Source organism: Trichosurus vulpecula, chromosome 2 (genome assembly GCF_011100635.1).
Source record: "Trichosurus vulpecula isolate mTriVul1 chromosome 2, mTriVul1.pri, whole genome shotgun sequence".
Lineage (NCBI taxonomy): Eukaryota > Metazoa > Chordata > Mammalia > Diprotodontia > Phalangeridae > Trichosurus > Trichosurus vulpecula.
In genome coordinates, this window is record NC_050574.1 from 211055948 (window position 1) to 211080770 (window position 24823).

General features: G+C 36.6%; 1 protein-coding gene across 2 annotated transcripts in view; it reads right to left on the reverse strand.

Annotated features, from left to right (window-relative positions):
• LOC118835778 (CD302 antigen) overlaps positions 1-24823 on the reverse strand; it is a 204233-nt gene that overhangs the window by 105743 nt on the left and 73667 nt on the right. For both annotated transcript variants that reach the window (XM_036743034.1, XM_036743028.1), the window contains exons 17-25: positions 20219-20254; positions 19672-19847; positions 18139-18206; positions 17719-17795; positions 17027-17166; positions 9762-9867; positions 8933-9093; positions 7668-7797; positions 162-388 (exon numbers count right to left, since the gene is read on the reverse strand). In XM_036743034.1, coding sequence (XP_036598929.1) covers positions 162-388; positions 7668-7797; positions 8933-9093; positions 9762-9867; positions 17027-17166; positions 17719-17795; positions 18139-18206; positions 19672-19847; positions 20219-20254 — 1121 coding nt within the window. The remainder of the gene's footprint in view (positions 1-161; positions 389-7667; positions 7798-8932; positions 9094-9761; positions 9868-17026; positions 17167-17718; positions 17796-18138; positions 18207-19671; positions 19848-20218; positions 20255-24823) is intronic.

Genomic DNA, 24823 nt, shown 5'->3' on the forward strand with positions numbered 1-24823 from the left:
GCATTCATAACTCTTAGCACAGTGGCTGGCTTATAATAAATGCTTATTGATTTGTATTGGAATAAAATTCTGGACCCTGGGGATAAATTTAGGCTTTCATTACAGAAAACACTTCTGAAAACAGATGTTCTACATAGAGTTAGTTAGGACAGAATACTTACATCTTGGCTTGAGAGTCCAATCCACAATGAAGAATTACTAAGAACAGTCTGCACAGTAAGGAAAGCTTGTTGATAGGGATTTGTGATGCTCACTAACTGCATGGCCTCCTTTTGGCACTCCGTCAGGGCCTCATACCAAGTCATCGCTTTCAGGATTATTTTGTATGAATAATCTTGATACTTTATAATGCTAGAGGTGTTCGGCAACATACGATTATCTTGAATTTCTGTGTGTCAAAAATAAAAATAAATCACTTGAAAGCCCTGGGTATCTGCCATGTATTTTTTAAAACACTAGTCACAAAGGACCCAGTTCCAATATTCCCTCCCCTACTGCTCCTTCCTCCACATCCTTCTGGCCTTCAACATGGGATTACTGGGAGGTTTTGGAGCAGGGCTGTGAAGACAAAAGAGAAATTACTTGTAGTGAGTAAGTAAAATGTTTGACAAAGAATGTTTCTTTTCAGAAAATAAAGGAAAACTCCATTCATCCGATCTAATGTTTTCTGTGCAATTTGTAAGTCCTTAACACAGTAGAGAAGTGGCTTGAAATCAGATTGTGGCTCAAGGTCGATGCCAACTACTTCTATTGTCTGAATTGCTTTATTAAGGGGATATATCAAGTGTCCTCTCCATGCTAGCACTGACAACCTGTTTAATTCCTGAAAGGACAGCCAATCTTTACATTTCAAGGTTCACACTGGAAAGAGCACTTATTAACAGATCTCCAAAGTCATCCATTAAGGTTATGTTTCAGTTTTTGCTTTATGGTAAGTGTCTGGGAATGAAAGGCAGCAGTATCAAATTGTGGGACAAGCAGTTAATGGCTTCAATAATAATAAAAAGTTTAATAATAGCATTTACGTAGTGCTTTAAGGTTTGCAAAGTGCTTTATAGATATTATCTCATTTGATTTTTACAATAACCATGGGAGGTATGTACCAGTATTATCTCCATTTTTACAGATGAGGAAATGGAGACTGAGGGACGTTAAGTGACTTGACCAGAGTCATATGGCTAATGAAAGTGTTAAGTAGGATTGAACTAGGGTCTAACGAAATCCAAGTCCAGCACTATGACCACCCTGGTATCTCGATGCCCCATAATTACTGACAGAAAGCTACTTCTTGGTGTATGGAGGAGCCATGGAACGTAGCTTTGGAATCAGAAGTCTGCCTTGGGCAAGGCAATGCATCTCTTTCAACCTGAGTTTCCTTGTCTATGAAACTGAAATCAAGGGGCTGCACTAGACAATCTACTTCTATGATTCCTTCAAGATCTAAATTCTGTGATTCAATGACGTTTAAGGCCACTCTGGTTACATGATGAAGCTGTATTTCCCTTTATCTACTGTGCCTCCTGTTAAAACCTCATTGTACTCTGTGTGAATAAAAAGAACCACAAAATCTTTTTGAAAGCATACTGGAAACCCTTTCTCAGATATCTATTTTACTGCTATTTAGAACAGAAGGCAGCATGCTTAGTGGAGTGTTGGATTGTCCACATTCTCTTCCAAGTGCGAGCTTAGCAAATAATGTTTATATAATAGAGGTGACATTTGAAGAAGTGGGCTAGACAGGTCATAAAGGATAAGAAGGTGATTTGTTGCCCTCTGCAGACATAATATAATATAATATAATATAATATAATATAATATAATATAATATAATATAACCTTTTGTTTCCACTACAGGTCACCGTTGAAGCAGGTATGGGCATATGTGGGGAAAGCATGCCTCTTTCCCTTCTGCTAGCATGACACTCATTTCTATGGGAGAGTCCAGATCTGCATTTCTATGGTGATATCAGAGAAGTGAGATAGTGTCACATTCACAACTCTTGCCTGAGTTTTGTGATCTTATTCAGCTCCACATATCATATCCCATGACAGGGAGAGGTCTGATTGAAGACATGTGGAGACCAAGAAGGAGAAAAAGCTACTGTACAAGTGAGTTGCTTGGATCCTGATTTTAAAGCATGTGAAGATGGATGTTCTCAATGATGTAGTGGAATGAGCACTGCACTTTAAGTTAGGAGTTAATGTTTCTGTATTTGTCTATGGCCACTACATGGCACAGTGGATAGGCCTGGAGTCAGGAAGGCATTTTCATAAGTTCAAATCCAGCCTCAGACACTTAATATCTATGTGACCCTGGTCAACTCACTTAACCCTGTTTCCCTCAGTTTCCTCATCTGTAAAATGAGCTGGAGAAGGAAATGGCAAACCACTCCAGTATCTTTGCCGAGGAAACCCCAAAGGGGGCTGCAAAAAGGCAGATACAACTAAACAACTGATAACATATAACCAGAGTGTCCTTTAACTGTCATCGGGTTATAGAATTTAAATCACGAAGGAACCACAGAAGTGGATCATTTAGTCTGACACCTTCATTTCATAGACAAGGAAATTGAAGTTGAAAAAAATAAGTTGACTTGCCCAAAGCAATCTTCTGATTCCAAAATAATGTTCCATAGTTCTTTATTTTTAAAGAAAATCCCACTATAGCTATCCCATATATGCTAGAGGTAGAGATAATATGGCACAGTGGATAGAGAACTGGCCTTGAAGCCTAACTTCATTTGTTCACATTTTTTTTAAGCAGATATCTTGTCACTGAGAAGGATGGGTTTAACTTAAGCTTTCTGATGCTCAGTTCCCTAATCTATAATATTGGTACTATCAAGTTTGTTCTCTGTAAACCTATAAGAGTTATATAAAAGTGAATTATGAATTATTTTTGTTATCGTTCAATCATTTTAGTCACATCTGACTCTTGGGGTTTTCTTGACCAAGATGTTGGACTGGTTTACCATTTCTTTCTCCAGCTCATTTAACAGATGAGGAAACTGAGGCAAACAGCATTAAGTGACTTGCCCAGGGTCACACAGCTAGTGTCTGAGGCTGCATTTGAACTCAGGCCAGTGCCACCTAGGTGCCCTAATGAAAATTAGCCAATTATTAATGTGATGGGAGCCTACTTTGCCCAGGCCTAGTGTGCCATGGAGGCATTCTGCTTCTGGAAGGAAACACCTTACTTCTTCTGCCACATTGCTGTGAGTAGATGCCTTCTTCCTAGCTGGAATAGGCTATGTCTTTTAACAGTGACAGATTGGGACAGTCTCTATTTTGTGCACTCTTTCTTGTTGTGTCCAGAGGGTGATGATCACACATAGTTCACCCACAGTTCAGGTGCCGTGAAATGAATTGAGAAGTGGGGAGGATATATTTCCTCTTTTCTCTTTTTAGGCCCTGGAACTTGGGGGTGTTTCTGTTTCCATTTCCTTTGTCCTTCTTAGTTTTGGGTGTAGGAGGTAATCCCTGTCGGATCTGGGAGCATGAGCCATGTTGACTCTGAAAGCGGGCATTCTAGGAAAAGATATTGCAGTCAGTCAACCCAGCAGCGAAGCCACAGAAAGTCAGGGTGCTTAGAACTTGAGACCAAGGAGGAGTCTTGGTGTTGGAACTGGGGCTGTGCTCTACAGGAAACCAAGCTAAATTGTGAACCTAATGCTCTTTCCCTCTCCCAGAGACTGAGGTTGTAAAGGTGGAGGGAAGGCAATATGCTTTTCATGTATTGACGAAGCTGGTATATTTGATTATTATACTTTTGAAGTAAATATTTCTTTGTAAAAGTTAATCCTACTGTTAGCTGCTAAATGAAAGTGGGATAAAGGGACCCACCCCTTACAACTGAGGGAACATCATTGGGAGGGCCATTGGCAGAGAGTCTAGACATCTCCCCTTGAGGTTACCCAACAATCTTGGGGAGGAGTAAAATGTAACATACTTGCCTTTCAGGCAGTGGGGGAAAGGTGGTCAAGTGTTACATTAATAATAACAGTAGTTACACCTAATACACTGTTCAGTTATTTCAATCACATCCCGACCCTTTGTGTGATCCCATTTGGGGTTTTCTTGGCAAAGATTTGCCATTTCTTTCGCCAACTTATTTTACAGATAAGGAAACTGAGGCAACCAGGGTTAAGTGACTTGCCCAGGGTCACACAGTAAATGTCTGAGGTCAGATTTGAGTCTTCCTGACTTTACACCCAGCTCTCTATCCACTGCGACACCTAGATGCCCCAAGTACACTGTTGGCACTTAATAAATGCTTATTATTATTGGCTTAGGGTTCAGTCTTCATTCGCTTTTAAAATTTAGTCAATGGTTCGACAGATTAATGCAAATCTTTACTTTGGGGTATAGTTGTGGGGTACATGACACTAACAATGATTTTCCTTTAGAAATACCTATTCCAAAACAAAATCTGATGGAAGAAAAATACTGTATAGCATTTTGATGCACCACTCCTAACAATTTAATGAGATTGCAAGATGAACCTTTGTTACATAGGCAGCTCTCAGGAAGGCAGACCTATGGCACTAAGTACTATACAGCATGCTAAGAGGACACAGGGGACTGAATGATAGGGGAAGTGGACTCCTGACAGAGGACTCATCATCTTTTGTAGTCTGGAAAATTAAACTATGAAATGGATTGGCCTTTTTTTTTTCTCTCTCCATGCTCTCTCCTTCTTGGACATCTAGATTAGGGTGTAGTGAGAAGAGGGGACTTTTCCTAATCTTCTCCCATTCACCCTCAGGAGCAGAAATAGTGAGAGTAAGCAGCACACGGCAATGCGTGATATGTGCTGACACACAGACTGAGAGAAGAGTTCTAGGACCCTGATCCTGAACCCCAGCCTTCTGCATACGGTGAGACTTTGAATTCCCTAGGGAACATGAGCCTGGAATTTAACCTTCTTGCCCAATTTCCTGGGAAGCACCACCTTTGGGAACTGCCTTGTGGTTAGTAATCCCAAGTTTAAGAGTTCCTGAATTCAAACGTGTGAGCAGCAGCCTCTCAGCAGGTTTCCTCAATAGCACACTTATTGGAGCAGGAAGAAGGTCATTCTGCAGCTGAAGATCTGAAACCATGTCATGAAGGGTCAGGCGTATGGATCTTGCCAAATATTCTTACTGTTGCTGTGAGCTTTCCTGATCGTGCAGGTATAAGGTGAATGAGGAATCTTCTTCAGTAGTCCTAAAGGTCAACTTCCAAGAAGAAGATGATGGGCTCATTCAAGTGCTCAATATTCTTGTATTGTTCATGGGCTTTCATTCCTATGCATTTTCTGGGCTAGGTAAAATAAATGCAATCCCATATCTGCTAGGGGTAGGAGCAGTATGCCCTAACTAGATTAAGATGTAACTGGGGAACATAAATAAAAAATACACTACCACACATAGATAATGTTATATAATACATAATACATATTATATATTACATAATAATTTGTGGTTTCCTAAGTCAAGATGCAGCTGGCAGGGGTATCTTTGTATTTGTATTTGACATCACTGCTCTAGATCAGCTGTGTCCACTCAAATAGAAACGGGAGCCGCTAGACTATACATAACCATCAACATACTGACTTTTTGTATATTTTTTCCTCAATCACATGTAAAAAACTTAACTCTTTTTTCAATTTTGAGTTCTAAATTCTCTTCCCTCCCTCTCCTCACCTTTCTTTGAGAAGGCAAGCAATTTCATATAGGTTCTACACGTGAAGCCATGCTAAAAATATTTCTATATTAGCCATGTTGCAAAACAAAAGAAAGACAAAGAAAAACAACCAAGAAAAATAAAGTTTAAAAAAAAACTATCTGCATCCAGACTCCATCAGTTCTTTTTCTGAGGATGGAAAACATTTTTCATCATAAGTCCTTTAGAATTTTGCCTTAGTTTTCAAATGTAGTATTTTCTACACTTAACTCTAAAACCATCAGGTTGCAGAAAAGATGCTGATCTGAATTGGTAGAGACATTTCTTTATCTTGGAGCTCCCTGTACCAATATTATGACAGGTTAAGTGTCTATTCCATATCCAATGCCTATATTGTACATTATGTATTGTGTTGTGCCTTTATGGGTGTTGGAACCCTATTACTCCCATTTGGGGAAACCTAGACTTGAACTGTAACTAAGCATTATTTTTATATTTTTCTACAGAATTCCAGGTAGGGCAGGAGCCAAAGAGAGAAACTGATTCCTTTAAGGTTACCTTCTAGGATCAAACCGATTTTGTGTGATCCCAGAGTTCTTGAGAAAAAGGGGCTGGCTATCGATCACATTTTGATCTGGATTTTGTTCAGCTTTTTAAATTTATGAACTGTATTTGATGAAGTCCAGTGAAAGAGAGTTGATGCTTTAGTTTAACACTCCGTAATCATCTTCAAATATGGCAATAGACAAGATTTGAGAGGCACTAAACGGTGCTTTTCCCTCTAGATTCATCGTCATGGAGCTCCAAATTCTTGACAAGGTGGGGCAGTCGCATCCAACCCATCTCTAAGTACATGGCACTTATATCTATGGTAGCAAACATTTATGCAGTGCAGTAGTAAACACAGAATGAAACAGCTTAACCAACCCCTACTTGCTCATCAAGGCTTCTGCAATGCGTTTCCCATAGTATAAACCAGGATTGTTGTTGTCCACTCATTTCAGGTGTGTCTGACTCTTTGTGACCCCATTTGTGGTTTTCTGGGCAAAGATGCTGGAGTAGTTTGCCATTTCCTTCTCCAGCTCATTTTACAGATGAGGAAAAAGGTATGCATATATATATATGCACGTATGTATACGTACATACATGTATAAAGGTACACACATGTGCATACGCATATACATACGTACACACATACATGTGTTTTTATGTGTGTGTCATCTATATATGTCTTGCCTCCCTAATTTTTGTATTTTTCTCAGTGCTCAGGATAGTATTGGGAACATAGTACTCATAGTAATCATTTCCTCACATTTTAAAAAGAAAAGCAGATATCTTGCCATTGCAAAGGATGGAAGGGATTACGTGAATTTTTGTTTCTGACTACCACTGCTGATAGAATACACCCAAGAAGGGAGGGCCCCCTTGGACCACGGGGGAAGACTCTGAAGACTTCTCAAGAGCAGCTAAAGAGGTATAAAAAATGGTTAAGTCAATTTAACCCTAAGAAGGCATACTAATAGGGGGAAAACAGAATCAGACTAAGACAAAGGTTAAGGATGGAAGGTATGTGTGTATGTAATGTAATTTTCTCAATTCGCAAATGGCTCCATTGTCATATTCAATTAGGAGGCTTCAGAAACTACATTAATTATACTATCACTGTCATTCAGGTCCTTAGAATACTATTTACTTGATAATATCACCTATTAAATTTTTAAAAAGGCCATAGGGTGGAAAAAGCATTCTTCTATCAAAAGAGTTAAACTCTCATGAAAGCTATTCAGGCTAGACTAAACATTTTAGATCCTGGGATCATCCACCTTGATAACTCAATTGGCTTCACAAACATGAAAACTATCTGAGGACGTTATTGTACCAAGTTAAACTACATAAAGACTACATTTATGCATTTCAGTGACAAACCTCTTCTGCTAAATTTCATTTTTACCTTTATATCTGCTATCACACAGACATAACATTTGCTACAAATAAAATCATACCTGAATATTTTTGACATAGAGATAAATTGTGTTTTTCTTTACAGGAAGTGAAATTCCATGTCCCAGTTAAAGCTGAATTCTGAAGGTTGAGCATGACAGCACAATGGCTGTTTGCATCTTCATCAAAATACTAAACAAAAAAGCAAATTATTCATAATACATAAGTGTGAAGATCAAGAACAGCTTAGGTGATACATTTTTTCAGAGACACGATCCAGGCCCAAGGACTTTATGAGTTTGGGTTTTTAACATATTTCATCAAAGAACTAAATTAATTGAATTCAGAAGCCTACTGAATCCCCAAAAGAGAAAACAGAATTAACTTTAAAAAATACTGTGGTAAAGCTTTAGAGAACACCCAAACCTTCTATAATGTGATTGCTTCAAATTCTTATGTAAGGCCAGTGTTTAGTGGTGGAATATTGTGACAGACACGAGTGCTTTGAATACTCTCAAAATCACATTTTGGGAATGGCCAATGACTCAAACTTTGCCCACAGTGTTAAAGAATGGGAGCTAGTCTTAAAGTGTGCATGGGGACAGAGAAGGATGTGGAGTGCGGCTAGAGAAGGAGCTGATAGCCACTGTAATTGACACCAACATATATAGCGTCTTTTCTTTGTGATTTATGTCCATTTCTTAGGGAAAAACTATTGCTCGTGATTGAATTATTATTTGCCTTATGGAATTTTTTTAAGGACTTTGAGCCCAGAGCCAAAAAAGATTAAGTAAAATCTTGTGTCTGAATTCACAAAAACTCTTTGAATTTGGTTAGGAAAAAAATTTTAATTTTTCCCCCCACTAACTGGAATTTAGCACTTTCTCCAAATAAAAAGGCAGCTAGGCAGTTTTTGGGGCCTGGAGTCAGGAACATTCAACTTCCTGAGTCCAAATCTGGCCTCAGAGAGTTACCAGCTGTGTGATCCTGGGCAAGTCACCTAGTCCTGTTTGCCTAAGTTTCCTCATCTGTAAAATGAGCTGGAAGAGGAAATGGCAAACCAAGAAAACCACAAATGGATCCATGAAGAGTCAAATAGGACTGAAATGACATGATTCTGGGAAGAGTTCCATAGGCTTCACCAGACTGACAAGAAAAGTTCAAGAAGCCCTTCATTGCAACATAAGCCTGGGAACTAGGATTCTATAACACTACTGGAAGGAAGCAGAGATGTATAGTGGGTGTCCTCCTGTTCCTGTGACGATATTTTATGAGAAACCTGGACATTTGAAATAACTGTAGCCACTCTGAAACGCTATAAACTTACATCCATTGGTATCCTTTGCTCCCGTCCTTGTAACAATGTGTGGAAGTTACTGTATAACACCTTGTTATTATCAGTCCATCTGCTCATCTTTGTCATAGTGCTTCTGAGCAAACCAATCCAAACCTTATCTCCCAAGTCGGGCAGTAAATATGTAAAAAAGTCTGTTAGGAAATAGAAAGATTCAGAATTTTTGCCTTACCCAAAATAAAAATATTTTTAAAAATAAGTGAACACTTGCCTCCTTGCTTACTCACCCAACTCAACAGATACTAAGGACTGGATTTTTTGGTTCATTAAAAAGTCAGTAATATATTTCAGTGTATAATTATATCATCCAACACAAAATATACATTTTAAACTTCTACTTATTAGACTATTTTTCCCTGCTACACAGTATGAAGAATTTTTAAAATTCTAAATTCTAAAGTGTCATCTAGGTTTTTTACTGTGTTCAGTATTTGAACTAGTACCCAACAGAACTTTACTGTCACTAACACTATAGCCTGTTTCTACATTTCTCCTACTGCTTTCTCCTGCTATTATTCTCCTATACTTCCTGTTATCTCTATCAGCCACATTCTAATCAAATCTGGTTTCCATGTGAGAGTTTCTTAACCTAGGTTTTGTGAGCTCAAAAAAAATACTTTGACAACTGTATTTCAATACCCAAGACAGGAAAGCTAAAGTAAGAAGGCTATAATTGGTTTCCTTTGTAATTTATACATTTAAAAACATAATTCTGAAAAGGAGTCCATGGACTTCCACAGATTACCAAAGAGATCCATGACACAAAAAAGTTTAGAAAATTTGCTGTAATTCATTATCTTACCTTGTTCACTCTGGCTCAGGACCGAAGGAAGGGTACCACCATAGGTATGACAAGCTTCCTTAGCTTCAAAAAATGTACACAGCTTTGGCTTAATCTTTAGAAAACACTGCAAACAGAGAGCATACATAATCTATAAGGGTCAGGGACATGAAACCTCTTATTTTATCTAAATAGTTTACCTTCCAAAGGACTTATTTTCAGGCCATGAGGATACCATCAGTATTTACCATTTTACTTTAAAGAATGAACTCTCCCCAAAACCAAACCAAAACAAACTCCTCTATATATCAAATTATATATTTTAAAGACATGGCTAAAAAACATATGGCAATATTTCTTTCTTTTTCTCATTAGTGAAATAACTGCTGTGAAAATTTATGTAAGCCCAGCACTATCAATCAATCAATCAATGAACATTTATCAAATGTCTACTATGCGTTAGGCCCTATGTGCCAAGTGCCAGGGATAAAAAAAATGGCAAAAGTAACTTCAAAGACCTTACAATGGAAGATGTCAGGCTAGCCCATTTCTTATTATGAACAAACACAAATAATAACACTCTGAAAAATCTCCAAGTTGGAAGGGAGCTCAAAGGCCATATCAATAATCCTCTTTATAGCACTGAAGATAAATTACATAAAGAGGGAGGAGCCTTTATACTTTAAACTCTATTTATATCCCTTGAACTTTAAACTCTATTTATATCCCTTGAACTTTTCTAAACTTTTATGATGTACATGGTTCAATTTTGTTTCATTGTAGTTGTACACTTATTTTGGATTTTATTTTTTAAAGTAGTATCCCCTCCCTCCCCCCAAAGAGAAGCAGTGTTAAGTAGTGGATAGAAGGGTGGTCTTGGAGTCTGGGAGACCTAAGCTGAAGTTCTGCTTGGACACATACTAGCTGCGACACCACGGGACAGTTACATTATCCTTCAGTGACTCTAAGACTATAAAGCAGCCAATGAGTTACTGCTTCGCTTTGGGAGATGTTTTTGGAAGAGTTTTCATTCCAGGAATTCTCTATACCCATGAAACCATAGGTTCTTACCTCACTCCTCCCTCAGAGTTTCAGATACACCTTTCCATGAACTGAGAGTTTTGAACAGTTTTATTGAATTTTATCGTATTGATAGGCCATAATTTTTGCTTCTCCACTTCCTTATTATGGGACATTTGGGTTATTTCTAATCTCTTTTAAAATATACATACATATATGTATATACGTATGTGTGTGTATACACACAAAGACACACACACTCTCCAAGCTTTCAATTTTTTCAAGCTTTTTTAGTGCAAACATTTTAGTCATTTTGCTTTATGGCAGTGAGATCTGCCTTTGAAGAATTAAAGATGAGTACCACAAAGTTATCAAGAGTGAAAGGGACACAATATACAAGAAATAAGAAACTCCTTAGGAGAACAAGAGTAAAGCATGTCTTCAAGGAAACATATGGTATAATTCCTTGATTTCCAGAGAAAAGCAATGAAAGCTGCTAACCAGTTGGATGGACACCCAACTGTGAACTTCTGGGAGAACATGGATGCAAACCACACAGGCTGGGCAGACCTGGATGGGCTGTGATCTGTGTCATCTGCGGTAACTCATGAATTGAAGAGATTTTGGATCCACTCCTGAATGCGTGGCTAGAAGGAGGCTCAGAGTCAGGAAGCCCTGTGTTCAAGTCCCATCTCTGACACATAGTGGCTGTGAAATTCCTGGAAAGTCACTTAATCTCTCAGTTCCCCAGTCTTCTCCCTAAGACTACAGGATGCTGAACAGCTTCCAATCTATAAGGGCAGAGGGAGTGCCTTACTGGAAGTCCCCTATACCAATGAAATCATAGGTCTAATTTAAAAAAATCTATCTAGAGAACACACGCATATAAAAATGTACAGAAGATCATTGCACTGATTACTTTTCCTTCTCTTTTTGATCATTTTTTTCTTGGGGTACAGGGCCTGAACTAGAATTATTAAGTCAATGGGTACAGTGTGAGTGTGTGTGTGTGTGTGTGTGTGTGTGTGATGCAACATTCTAAATTCCTTTTTATTATTTTTACTAGTTTACTAGTTACATAATGATCCTTAAAACTGATTTAATTAGCATTTCTTTAATTGTTAGTGAGATCCTCCATTTTTGCATGCAAATGCAAAATATTTCCTCAAGCATAAGCTGGCTCTTTTAACCACAAATGAACTGGAATCTGGGGCAAGTGTATATTTAACAAAAGTTGGTTGGATTAGATGGCCTGAATCAGGGATTTCAATGCTGCAGATATTCCTTCTACTAATGTTGCTTTTTCTGAATACTTTCCAGAAGTACTTTTTACAAGAATACTTTTCTTGTCCATATTTTCCACAAATCTTCCCCAGAGGATCCACTGAGTCATTGTTTGTCTTCATCTGAGTCTTTTACTATCTCAGTGCTACCTATCCCTATTTGGGCTGTCCACCTGTAATATCTCATCTTGCTACATGATGGCTGTAATTTCTTTCTTTAGCCATACATGTCCTTGACAATGTATTTTACATGACTTCTCACATGCAAGTCATTATCAGTAACAAACAATAGCCTGCTTAGGTTAGTATGTGTCTCCACCACTTTCATTTGCTAGAGTAAGTCATCATCAGAAGGCTGCTAGGTAGTGCAATGGAGAGTGCTGGGCCTAAAGTCAAATCTGGCCTCAGACATTTAGTAGCTATGTGATCCTGGGCAAGTCACTTAACCCTGTATGCCTCAGTTCGTCATCTGTAAAACGAGCTGGAGAAGAAAATGGCAAACCCCTCCAGTAACTTTGCCAAGAAAAACCTCAAATGGGGTCACAAAGAGGCAGACATAGCTGAAATGACTGAATAACAAAAATCATCAGAAGTCTGATAATCAAGTGATGAATATTTTTGGCCACAGGGACCTATGAAACAAACAAAACGACAAAATGACTCCATGTGGCTTTCTGATGCAGTGATGGGAGATATATGAGGATAATAAAAACCATACACTTCTCAGACTGTCTACAAGCACTCGTTTAATTTCTGGTATTTAATGGGTAATATGAAACATATACATAGACATCCTTAGTAAATGAAACCAGAAGACATGAACTGTATAGCTAAGTGGAAGACATGTTCATAGATTCTCTTCAGAATCATAAAGGAACTGGCAGTATTGCCAATTCATCATGTACACAAAGATGACAAGAAACATAATTTCACAGAACTCTTTGCCATCTGGTGTAAAGAAGAGAGAGCCTGGCACACAGTAGGAGCTTAAGAAATGTTTGTTTTAAGAAATGGCAGTTTTCCAATGAAAAAATCAAAACAATTTATAGTCATATAAAAATGCTCTAAATAATTGTTGATTAGAGAAATGCAAATTAAAACAACCTTGAGACAGCATTTTACACCTACCAGAATGTCTAAAATGATAGAAGGGTAAATTGACAAATGTTGGAGGGGATGTGGAAAAATTGGGACACTCATTCTTTGTTGGTGGAATTGAGAATTGATCCAACCATTTTGGAGATCAATCTGGAATTATGCCCTAAGAGTTATTAAACTATCTATACCCTTTGACCCAGCAATATCACTACTCAGTCTATTTCTAAAGATAATTAAAGCAAAAGGAAAAGAACCTATATGTTCTGAAATGTTTAGAACAGCTCTCTTTGTGGTGGCAGAGAACTGGAAATTGCAGGGATGCCCAATAATTGAAGAATGGCTGAATAAGTTGTGGCATATGAATGTGATGGAATACTACTGCACTATAAGAAATGAGGTCAATGATCTTAGAAAAACATGGGGAGCAAAATGAGCAGAACCAAAAGAACATTGTAACAGTAACAGCAATATTATTTTAAGAATGACTTTGAGTAAATTATTTTGACTATTGTAAATATCCAAATTAACTGTAAAGGACATATGAAGAAAGGTGCTATCTGCATCTAGAGAAAGAACTGATAAATAGAAGTATGTATAAAATAATTTTACACATACATATAATACCTATTTGTGTCTAATGGTAGCCTCCTTTAGGGTGGGGCTGTGGGGGAGGGGAGAGGAGAGAAAAAAGAAAGGGGGAAAAAAAGAAATTTACACAATGATTTTGTTGTATATTTGAAAGGAAGAGCAAGTTGTCCACAGTAGATTTGCAGTTTCACGTGCAATCATCTTTTTTTATTGTACTATGTTATAGAAATGTTTGTTTTATTCCATAAATTAAAAATAAAATTCAAAAAGAGAAATATTTCTTGATTAACAAAAGCACAAGTTTTAGAGTCAAAAGACATTGGTGTGAATCCTGGCACTGCTGCTTATTACCAATGTGACCCGAGGCAAATTATTTAAACTTTTTGAGCCTCTTTCTTCATCTATAAAATGTTTGCTTGGACTTTCAGGGGTGGGGAACCTGAGGCCTTGAGGCCACTTGGATTCAATCAGAAAGCCACACTTACGGATCTAGATTTGGCCTTAAGGCCTGCCCTGTTCTGGATCTAAGGCCACAAGCAGATTTTCAAAAAGATAATTACAGCTTATGTACTGACATCCACTGTAGAGTATGAAAACTGGGGAAATTCCACAAGATCCTTCAAAACATACCTCAATAGTGATTTCATGTTGGGCGGGCACTGAATAAAACTGAGGCTGAAATATTTGGTTTGACATCATTAAATGAAAGAAGACCAAAAATGCGTAAACTATTCAGGAGCTTCCCAAGATTTGCATGAATTCTTTTTTCAAGAAGAGGTGCTATTAAAGCACTGAGGGTAGTAGGCAAACATCATCTAAAAAAAAGAAATGCCTATACTTTGATGGACAGCAAACAACTGGTTACAGTTTCATTTGAGAATCAGCTCTTTGTGTGTAAATTAGTTTACCAACTGCTAAGAACTAAATTAAAGTAATACCAAGTTAGAAAAAAAGATAAGGATAGGAAGATCCTCCATGCAATTACAGCAAATCCAGCTAAGCCTATTTAAATAAACTTTTGATTCTGAAAAGAAACTCCATCTTTACTTGACAAAAATAAAGACATTTCTTTTATCTCAATCAGAGGAGTTTAGTTATGGTTAAACTGCCTCCGAAACTGATGAAATCACGAGGCCCCAGGACTCAGAAACTGCCTTTGCCAGCAAACACTTAATCATTTTGCTAAGAAAATCAGTCAACAAGGTAGTACTTGTGACAGGTTTCAAACCCTTCCCTTACATATCCTTCCTAAATCCAAGTTCAGAACTCTTTCCAAATATACTATACTGCCTCCCAACAGATCATCTTTAGAGTGCTCGTAGATGAACCTGAGATAACGACAAATAGGATGGAAAAGATCTGTTGTCACTCTTAGAGTAACCCATTTTTATCATTAATGAGAGTGAATCCTCTACAACCGGATTCTACCAACTCAATACTGAATAGTCACTTAAGATGAGATTGGTCAGATATAACTTTTTCCCAAACACACATTAAAAAAAAAGAATCTGTGCCCAAGGCAACAATCTTAAAGGCACTTGGGGATCAATTTTTAAGAAATCTGAAAGAGAAAAAGATGAAAACATAATGAGAGAGAGCATAGATCGTACTATTACAAATGGCCACACAAGAAAACTGACCCAAAAGTCTTCTTTTCAATCTGTAGAAAATCTTTGTGAGAATGGTCTATGTATACACAAAGAGGGTCTTTTATGAAAACATGAGAATGCAACAGACAGGTTTGTACAGATGATTTTTCGGTAGCTGATTACATTTTTAAGGTCATAGAACTGAGAGGTATAGAAAATCTAAGAACCAGCTGCGTTTATTTTTGTATCAATACAACAAAATGCAGTCCAGAAAGTTTTCAAGTTTTCTCTCTTCAAAGTTTATGTGTGTGGATGAAAAATACACTGTACAGTTTATGACATTCAGAGGGATAGAGTCTACCAAATTGGTCTGGCAATACATAAAGTTTAAACTGTCACTGTGGATGGACAGTGAACAATCAGTGGGGGGCCTGAGTGGTGCACTGGTACCTCTGAGATATTAAAAGATCAAGAGGAAGGCCTCTAGTATCTTTGATGGAATCTCTATGAAGTGTTAAAAAAAACACAAGGACAAGAGTTGAACCGTATAGAGCTTACTCATTAATTTTTTAAAAGAGCAGCAGCTTTCCTTCAAAGAGGGCAGTGTTTTTTCTTAATCCAGTAATTTTGTGTAATTATATTTCAGTATCTACCTATAGATTATAAAAATTTTAAAAATATTTCATTTAAGCGTTCTAGTCTCTGTTTGAGGGTGACATATCGAGCAACATATAGCACAATGACCAGCACACAGTAAACGCTTAATAAATATTGACCGATTGACCAGTATGTTTGTTCATGTTGCTGTGATATCATTTGGGATACACAAATTCAACACCTTTAGGTTTTAATTGCTTAGTATACTTTAACACTATGTAATCAAACTGCTTCTTAATGCCTTTTGCTATGAATTTGCTTTTCTTGAATTTTCACAAGCATGATAAACTTTAGGTTCTCCTCTTGTTTTTAAATGTATTTCTTCGGAAAAGAGATTATTTTTTAATGGTTTCCTTTATCCTTCAATTTTCTGGTCTCAAACCCCACCCCCAAAAAAACCAAGAGCCAACAAGGAACAGATTTTTGCTACACATGCTCTTGGTTCAGTTGCAATGAACTCTTTTATTTTTTTGGAGGGGGGAAGGCTGGGCAATTGGGACTAAGTGACTTGCCCAAGGTCACACACCTAGTGTGTCAAGTGTCTGAGGCGGGATTTGAACTCAGGGCCTCCCGACTCCAGGGCCAGTGCTCTACTCACTGTGCCACCTAACTGCCCCTGCAATGTACTTGACATTATTTTTATTTGAGTCATTCTTTCTTGATCACTAAGAATTTTGTGCACAGGGTAAAAAGAAAGCTCATGAGCAAAGAAAGAACTATCAGCCGAAGGTAGAGACAGCTGCATACTACCTAGTCATCCAACCCATTCACCTCCACTGGCTGACCCACTTGAGTTAAAGATTTTTTTAAACTAATAACAGAAAGGAAGGAAAAATTTACTGAACATTAGCAACCCATTCCCCTCAGTCATCTCAAAGTACCTACTGTTACAATCTCACACAATATCTACTATTCAAGTCTTTTTAATCTAGTCGTTCTTCCAGGACATTTACTTACCTAGTTAACATCCTACTCCATTCATCAAAGGTTCTTGCTAATGTTCTGAAAGCAGTACATGGTTGGGGTACAAAGTAACAGTTTTCCCTCTTACCTTGTCCTTAAATGAAATCCATTCCCCAGAGCATTGGTCTTTAGATGCTGGTTGTGGAGTATATTTCTCTAATGAAGATATGTTATTTTTTTCACATATGAAAGGAAGCTTGATTCTGCAGTCTGCTGGCTTGTTTAAATCTAAGAAATAAGAGGTAAACTTGCAGCTGCATGCATTGCCCATTCAGTATATTAAAAAAAATTAGTAGGAAAAGGCTCATCTTAATTCATTCCTGTCTCAATGGATGGGTATATACCTGTACTTTTCTATTGATTCCTATCTTTCTCTGCTGTTACCTGTATATCACTAGGTTATCACATCAGTATTTGTTTAGGGATACTCCACCAATACAATTGGTGGTGAGGGTGGAGGAAAATGGAAATTTATTTTGGACCCATTGGCTTATTTTATTTTTAATTCTGGCCACTGAGGCAGCTGTGAAAATAACTGACACATTTTATTTCCAAATGACCATGTTAGTACAGCAAAGCAAGCCAAAATGTTTACAGAGCAAAATATTTGTATTTTTAGTGGTAGCTTAAACTATGGAATCTCATGTCACCAGTCAGATGTACAAGCTACATAACTGATACAGAATGTAAACTTGAGTGATTCATAATGAAGCTCCTGATTTGAACTTATCCAGTTCATCACTGTATACTAAACATTCAAGGATTCAGAATCAACTTTACCTCTAAACCAATTCTTGGAAGAGACGTACCAGCACTCCTTTTCATATACCATAGGAAAACGATGCCATGCATGAAAGCTTAAAGAAAAAGGCAGATAGATCACCCATTTCCCCATGTAACTTTTGCCTAACATATCCAGTTTTCTACTATCACTGATTATAATTTTAAATTGAACCCGTTAGTAATAAAATTACATATGAACTTCTTTTTTGAAGACAACATGTTGGAAAGAAGTCTTGGGCCATCTTGGATCAATGTGTTTTGGGTAGGGGGCGGTGGGGGACAGGAATGTATACCCCCCTAGAACACTATTCATTTAGTAACTTTTATTTTTAAATGGTCAAGACCATTGGTCAACAACCAACACTAGTCTTCTTAAAGGGATAGTTTTTTAAAAAAGTAATATATTGTATTACATACCTCATATCATGATAATTTCTTAGGCTATCGAGAGTTTTAATCCACCACTTCTGTTGGTCACTAGACAGCTAAAAAAAAAAAAAGATGGGTTGCTATATGACTGTATCAGTTAGAATGCTAACCTATGGACATCAAGTTACTACCAGTTGTAAAGTTACAACACAGAGATAATCAGTAACGGTCATGATATTAACTGAATTTTTGAATGCTGAAAATGTGAAGTTGCCTATTCTGTGCAATTAATCCCCATTTCATGAGAGCTCAATCCAGGGGTGCCTTGCACATTAATACAAGGTGAAAAATGTTTGTTGGGTTCCTAAATGAATTTTCTCACAGTGGAAAAAACCCTAGAAATACATGAAGAAGTAATTATCCTTTGGCCTATTTTTTATTCTTTAATAATAGTGTCTTTCTAAGATGATTATGCATTGCATTGAAAAGGGTAAATTTCACAGTATTATTTAGAGCTAATAAAATTATTATATATTTTTAGGAAATTTGAGGTTTTAATTTTTCCAAGACATAGAAATGCTGTCTACTTTATGATAACCTATGAATTTAAGATAGTCTACAAAAATTCCTTAGAAATTGTTTCCTCAAGACTTTACCAGATACTTAATTATCTAAAGATATGAAAAAAATCTGAATAGAGATCCCCAATGTACCCAACTGAAGGATAGAATTTAGACAGTATTTTGAAAAACTTAGGTAAAAGAATCAATCCAGTTAGTTATTGCTAATTGCCTGAAATTTAAAAATAACATTCATCATTGCCTCTTAGTTCTAAGTCTTCGGATTAATTTTTAATGTGAAACCTAGGTTACATCTTGATAAAGTAGTTAAATTAAGTTAGTCAATTTGCCTAAATTTATCATAAAGACTGTATCTTAAAGTTGGTCTTTAATACAAAAAGAATGATTTCAGTTTTGGGCAGAAAATAAATTTTTTTTAGCATTATAATACCACATAGAAATAAGAAGTGGCCTTAGGGGCACCACTGATATTTGATAGTGTTCATTTGCTTAATTATCATTCATTATACTGTCTGTTCATACTTAAGTAATTATGAGTCTGGGTAGGTACTGAGCAACGGTATCTGACTCTTCTTGAATTTGATTCTGAGGGGCTCACAAATTAGTTGCTCTTAGAACAAAAGTTCATGGAACAATAAATTTTGAAGGTTTTAGGGGAACTTGAAGGTAGAGAAAATATCCCTTAACATTTATAGGTTATATTTCTCAGCTAGGTGGGGTAGTGTAAGCTGGGCCTAGAGTCAGGAAGACCAACATTCAAATTTGACCTTAGACACTTACTAGAGGTGTGATCCTGGGCAAGTCACTTAATCACTGTCTGCCTCAGTTTCCTCATCAGAAAAATGAGGACAGTAAGAGTACCTACCTCAAAAAGTTGTTGAATGAGCTAATATTTCTAAAGCCATTAGCACAGTGCCTGGTTCACAGTATGAGCTTTATAAATGTTATCTATTATTATTATATTTAAAAGAAGAAAAACACATAGGCTATGCACCCTTACATTCGCAATTTTGTCTCGGATGGCATTTAGGGCTGTGAGAGACTTCAGAGAAGCAAGAGAGCTTTGATTACTTGCACAATATAGGGCTGCTTCTTCATAGTTCAAGTGAGTATCAAGAACAAACCAATATTCAGAGCCTTCAATAACAACTGGAGGCCCGTGAATTCCGGCTCGATCTAAAAGTAAAGGGAAAAAATATCATTAATGAATGAATAAAAATAATAAAAAAAGGAATCCACACATTTGAGAAGATTATAGAATTCTGGGAAATCCTGTGATCTAGACCTGGAAGGCATCTTAGAGATCTATTTGCATCCTCTTCATTTTATAAAAATGAAACAGGTTTAGAGAGGTCAAGTGACTTGTCCAAGGTCACAGAGCTGAAATGTGGCCAAGAAAGGGCTAATATATCTATGGCTGGGCTGGGCATAATAATGATATTTTATCTATAAGGCAAAAGTACTTTACACTTATATTTTAAAATATTAAAAAAATAAAGATATTTAATTTGTAAGGTAAAAAAGCACGGCATGTTTCCTTAACTTACCAGGATTGAACCACTCTGGTGTCTTCGGAGTGTATCCTGTACAACAAAGAAAACCTACTTTTAGTACATTTGTGATCACATGTCATAATCAGGGTCTTAAAAGTGCATCAAAAAGGATTCCTGAGATTATTCCACTTCTGGAATAACCTGTCATTTCAGGTTAGGACTTGAACCAAATGGGCCTAATATGACCTAGGATTTTCATCTTTTTAGTGAATTGAGAATTGCCTGGTTTGTCTGCAATACAGACTGAAGGAAGGGTAGTATCAAGAGAGAAAGTTTAAAAGGATGATTGATAACAGAACTTGGAGGACCTGGAGTTTCAGGATCAAGAATTTATCATCTACAAGAGGCAATGAGAAGTAATGAAAGCTTCTGTATCAGTTGTACTACATTTGAGATGTCTCTGGGACACATAATTGGAAATATCTAACAGGCAGTTGGTGAAGCAGTGCTGAGGCTCAGAGGAAATATTGAGTTTGGATAGATAGGGCTGGGAAAGGTCTGCAAAGAGGGGAGAAATGCACCAGGGCTGATAAGGTCTCAGAGAGTGTAGAGATGCCAGTTCTGCAGATAGTAACCTCATCCAAAGCTAAAGGCACGTGCAATTCATATAGGTTGGCTCAGAAAATAGTTCTCAATTTGTACCACTTTTTGTTTGTTTTAAAACAGAAGGCAATTGATGGTTTCTATTTCACTTGATGGCATTCCGATTATTAGAATGCACGTGAATATGGATGTCCTCTCTCTGTCATATTTATCCTGTTCATGTTCCCTTCCTTACTGTGCAATGTGAGTTACTGTTACAAGTTATTAAAGCTAAGGCCTTCACTCAAGGAAGTTATCTAATTGAACTAACTTCCATTTTGAAAATTATTGAATATTTGTTATAATTTCCCCAAAGTGACCTATGTGTAGTTTAATTCTGTGTACTTAATAAATTGGTATTTCTATAATGTTTTCAAATAAGAACCTGTGAGCATGTAAGCAACCAAGCGGAATATGCCACGATGCTTTATTGACCAAGGTAAAAGATCTCAGGGTTATGAGACTTCACAAAATAAGACTTGTGAATTCATTGCATAGGGAGCTTCCAGTGAGGAACTTTCTTTGCTAATGAAGATCAGTACCTACCCTGCAACTTACAGTCCGTAAGAGGTTAATTTGCTTGCTCTGGGTCACATAGCCATTACATGTCAAAGCCATGACACAAACACAGGTCTTCCTGACTCCAAGGCCGGCTCTCTAGCTACTACACCATGCTCTCTCTTTTTATAGGACTCTTGAAGTGGGACTTCTTGCTGCCTACCAACTTCTTTGACCACTTATCTACTGGGGAATAGCTTTTGGTTTTACACACACACACACACACACACACACACATACACACACACACACACACACCTATAGATAACTATATCTATCTAAACTACTTAAATATCTTGGATACCAAACTTTAATCAGAGTTTTTTTTACAAAGGTTTTTTTTTCTCATTAGAATAGTTTCCTTCCTAACCTAGGTAATCTTGTTTGTGTAGAAATTTTTCAGTTTCATGTAACCAAAGTTATTCATTTCGTGTCCTGTAATTGTCTCTATCCCTTTTGTAGTTAAAAATATGTCTCTTACTCCTAGCTGTGATCGTTATAGGTCTACTTCTCACAGTGCCTGACATATAGCAGGTGCTATATAAATACTAATTCCCTTCCCCCTTCCTTCCTTCTTCAAAAAAATTTTTTTAAGTTCGTGTATTCATTTAGAATGTATTGTGGATTATGGTGTAAGGTGTTAGTCTAAACCTAATTTCTGCAAAACTGCTTTCCAATTTTCCCAGTAGTTTTTAAAAAATCAAGTATTTCTTTTCTAAATATTTTATCTTTCCCAGTTTACTGAACACTGGTTTACTAAATTCCACTGCTTCAGATTCTCCCTTGTCTAGTTTCTTCCACTGATTTACCTCTATACTTCAAAAACCAATACCAGATGGTTTTGAAGAGTGCTACTTTAGTTTCAGGTCTGGAAGTGCTATTCCTGCTTCATCCCTACCCTTTGTTGAAACTTCCCTTGATACTGCAAGATATTCCCTTGATACTTTATTTGAGTTCTGGAAAGTATCACTTTAATAATTTGATTGGTATGACATTAAAAGTGCAAATTAATTTTGCTAGTTATCATCATTTCTATCGTCATTATTGTCATTGACATGGTCTCACCATCCGTGCTGAATATTCCTCTCTCTGTTTAAATTTTTCTGTATTTCTTTAAGGAACACTTTGCAATCAGATTTATACAAGTCTTTTGTGACTTCGGAAAATCGATCTCCAGATACTTTATGTATTTTTTAGTGATTTGGGAGGGGATTTCCCTTTCTATTACTGTGTCTTAGGTTTTTTTTTTTTATTGTGTAGAAATGCTATTGATTTTTGAGGGTTTATTTTGTAGCTTGCAACTTTGCCAAAGCTATCAGTCACCTCATTTAATATCTTTTTTGATTCATATCATCAGTAAGCAGGGATAGTTTTATCTCTTTAACCATATGCTTTGAATTACTTTCTCTTGTCTTATTGCTATTGCTAACATTTCCAGAACTACATTAAATAATAGCGAGGGAAGTAGACATCCTTTCTTTATTTACTCTTTTATTGGGAAAGATTCTAGTGTGTTCCCAACACATACAATGCTTATATTTGGTTTTAGATACTATAATGTTAGAAAAACATCCCTTTATGACTATACCTTGTAGGGTTTTCAGCATAAATGAATGTTGTACTTTGTCAAAGCCTTTTTTCTATATCGAAATAATCATGTTTTAGATATTTTTGTTTTTAATATGATTATGTTGATTTTCCCTCCTTATGTTGAACTATCCTTGCAACCCTCCTATAAATCCAAGTTGTAATAATGACTTCTTAGATTTATTGCTATTATCTGTTTGACAGAATTTTATTTAAAATTTTTAAATTGCTATTAATTAATGATATTAGTCTGTAGTGTAGAGTTCTCCTTACTTGGTTTATATATTAAAACTAGATTTATTTCATAAAAGTAATCTGGTAGGGTGCTTTTCCCTCATTTTTTTTCAGAATAATTGTTTAGTATTTGGTACTAATTGTTCTTTAAAAGTTGAATAGAATTCTAGTGTGAATGTACTGTGAACTGGGAAGTTCCCCTCTCTCTCCTCCTCTATCACCTGCCCCTTCAGTAGTTCTTGTACAGCTAGTTCTTTTTCTTTTTATGAGATTGGATTAATATCTCTATTTGATCTTGTGTTAGTTTGTATAGTTTATATTTTTGAAGGCATCCCTCTATTTCTTCTGTTCCTATCTTTGTTAGCATGTAGCTATGTAAAGTAAGCTCTGGTAAATTATTTTTATTTCTTCTGGTTTTGCTGTGATTTCGCTTTGTTCATTTACTATTTTGTTGATTATATTTTCTGCCCTTTTAAAAAAATCAGACTGGCTAAAGATTTACTAATTTTATCAGTCTTTTCAAGGAATCAGCTTTTAGCTTTATTTATAATTTTTATAGTTTTTTGGTTTCCAGTATATTTCTTCTCTAATTTCTATTATCTCTTCTTTACTTTGCTTTCTAGTTTTTTAAAACACACTTTCAGTTTATTAATGCTCTTTTTCTATTTTGTTAACGTATGTTTGTAGGGATATAGTTTTTCCTCTGAGGACTGTTCTAGATGCATCTCAAATGTTGGTATGGTATTTCATTAATATCTTTTCCACTCACAAAATTATTCGTCCTCTGACCCTTCTAACTGTATTTTCATACACTCAACCTTCATTCTAATCGGACTACCCTCTAGTCCCTGATCATGTCCAGTGCTTTCCTGCCTCAGTGCCTTTGCTTGTGCTGTTCCCTTTTGTTAGAATGTCCCCTCTTCCTCTTCCTCGCTTGTTGAATTCCTACTCATTTTAGAAAACACAACTTAAATGCTACTTCCTCCATGAAGCCTTGTCTGAGCTCCCCTTTTAGCCAAGATCATCCCCATTCAGCTCTCAGCTTTCTGTCTTCCAACTTACTGCGTATTGCAATTATCTAGGCATGGGCCATATCCTTTTGCCAGACTGTAATGACAATGTTTTATCTAACTCTGCTCATTTCCTTTAACCCTTTGTACTTAGCACAGTATTCTCTGAAAATGGCAAGACCTAGTAAATTTTTATTTTACTTTTATTTACTAAATTAAGTATTTATTTAAAGAATCACAGTCTGTGCAAAGAGGTTCGGTAACATAGGACATTGTTGATTGGGGAATTCATTCTGCGGAGTTAAGACTCCCAAGCTTGAAAATGATTTTCAGAACGTCCATAGTTCTGGTTATTGACTTCAGAATCTATGCTTACTATGTAAGCCCTGACTTTATAGTCCTGGGACTGTGTCTTAAGGCTCTTAGGTTGTCAGGCAAAACTATCATGGGAAAAATCCCATACTAGAAAATACCAAACGATACAACTAGAGAAACTCAAAAAGAAAAAAAATATACAACCAGCAACTCACAAGGAGTAAAAAACAAACACTAAAACTGTATCCCGCCCCCTGGCCCCTGGCATACATATGAAATATATTCTTCTTTGTCATAATTTATCTAATCTTTT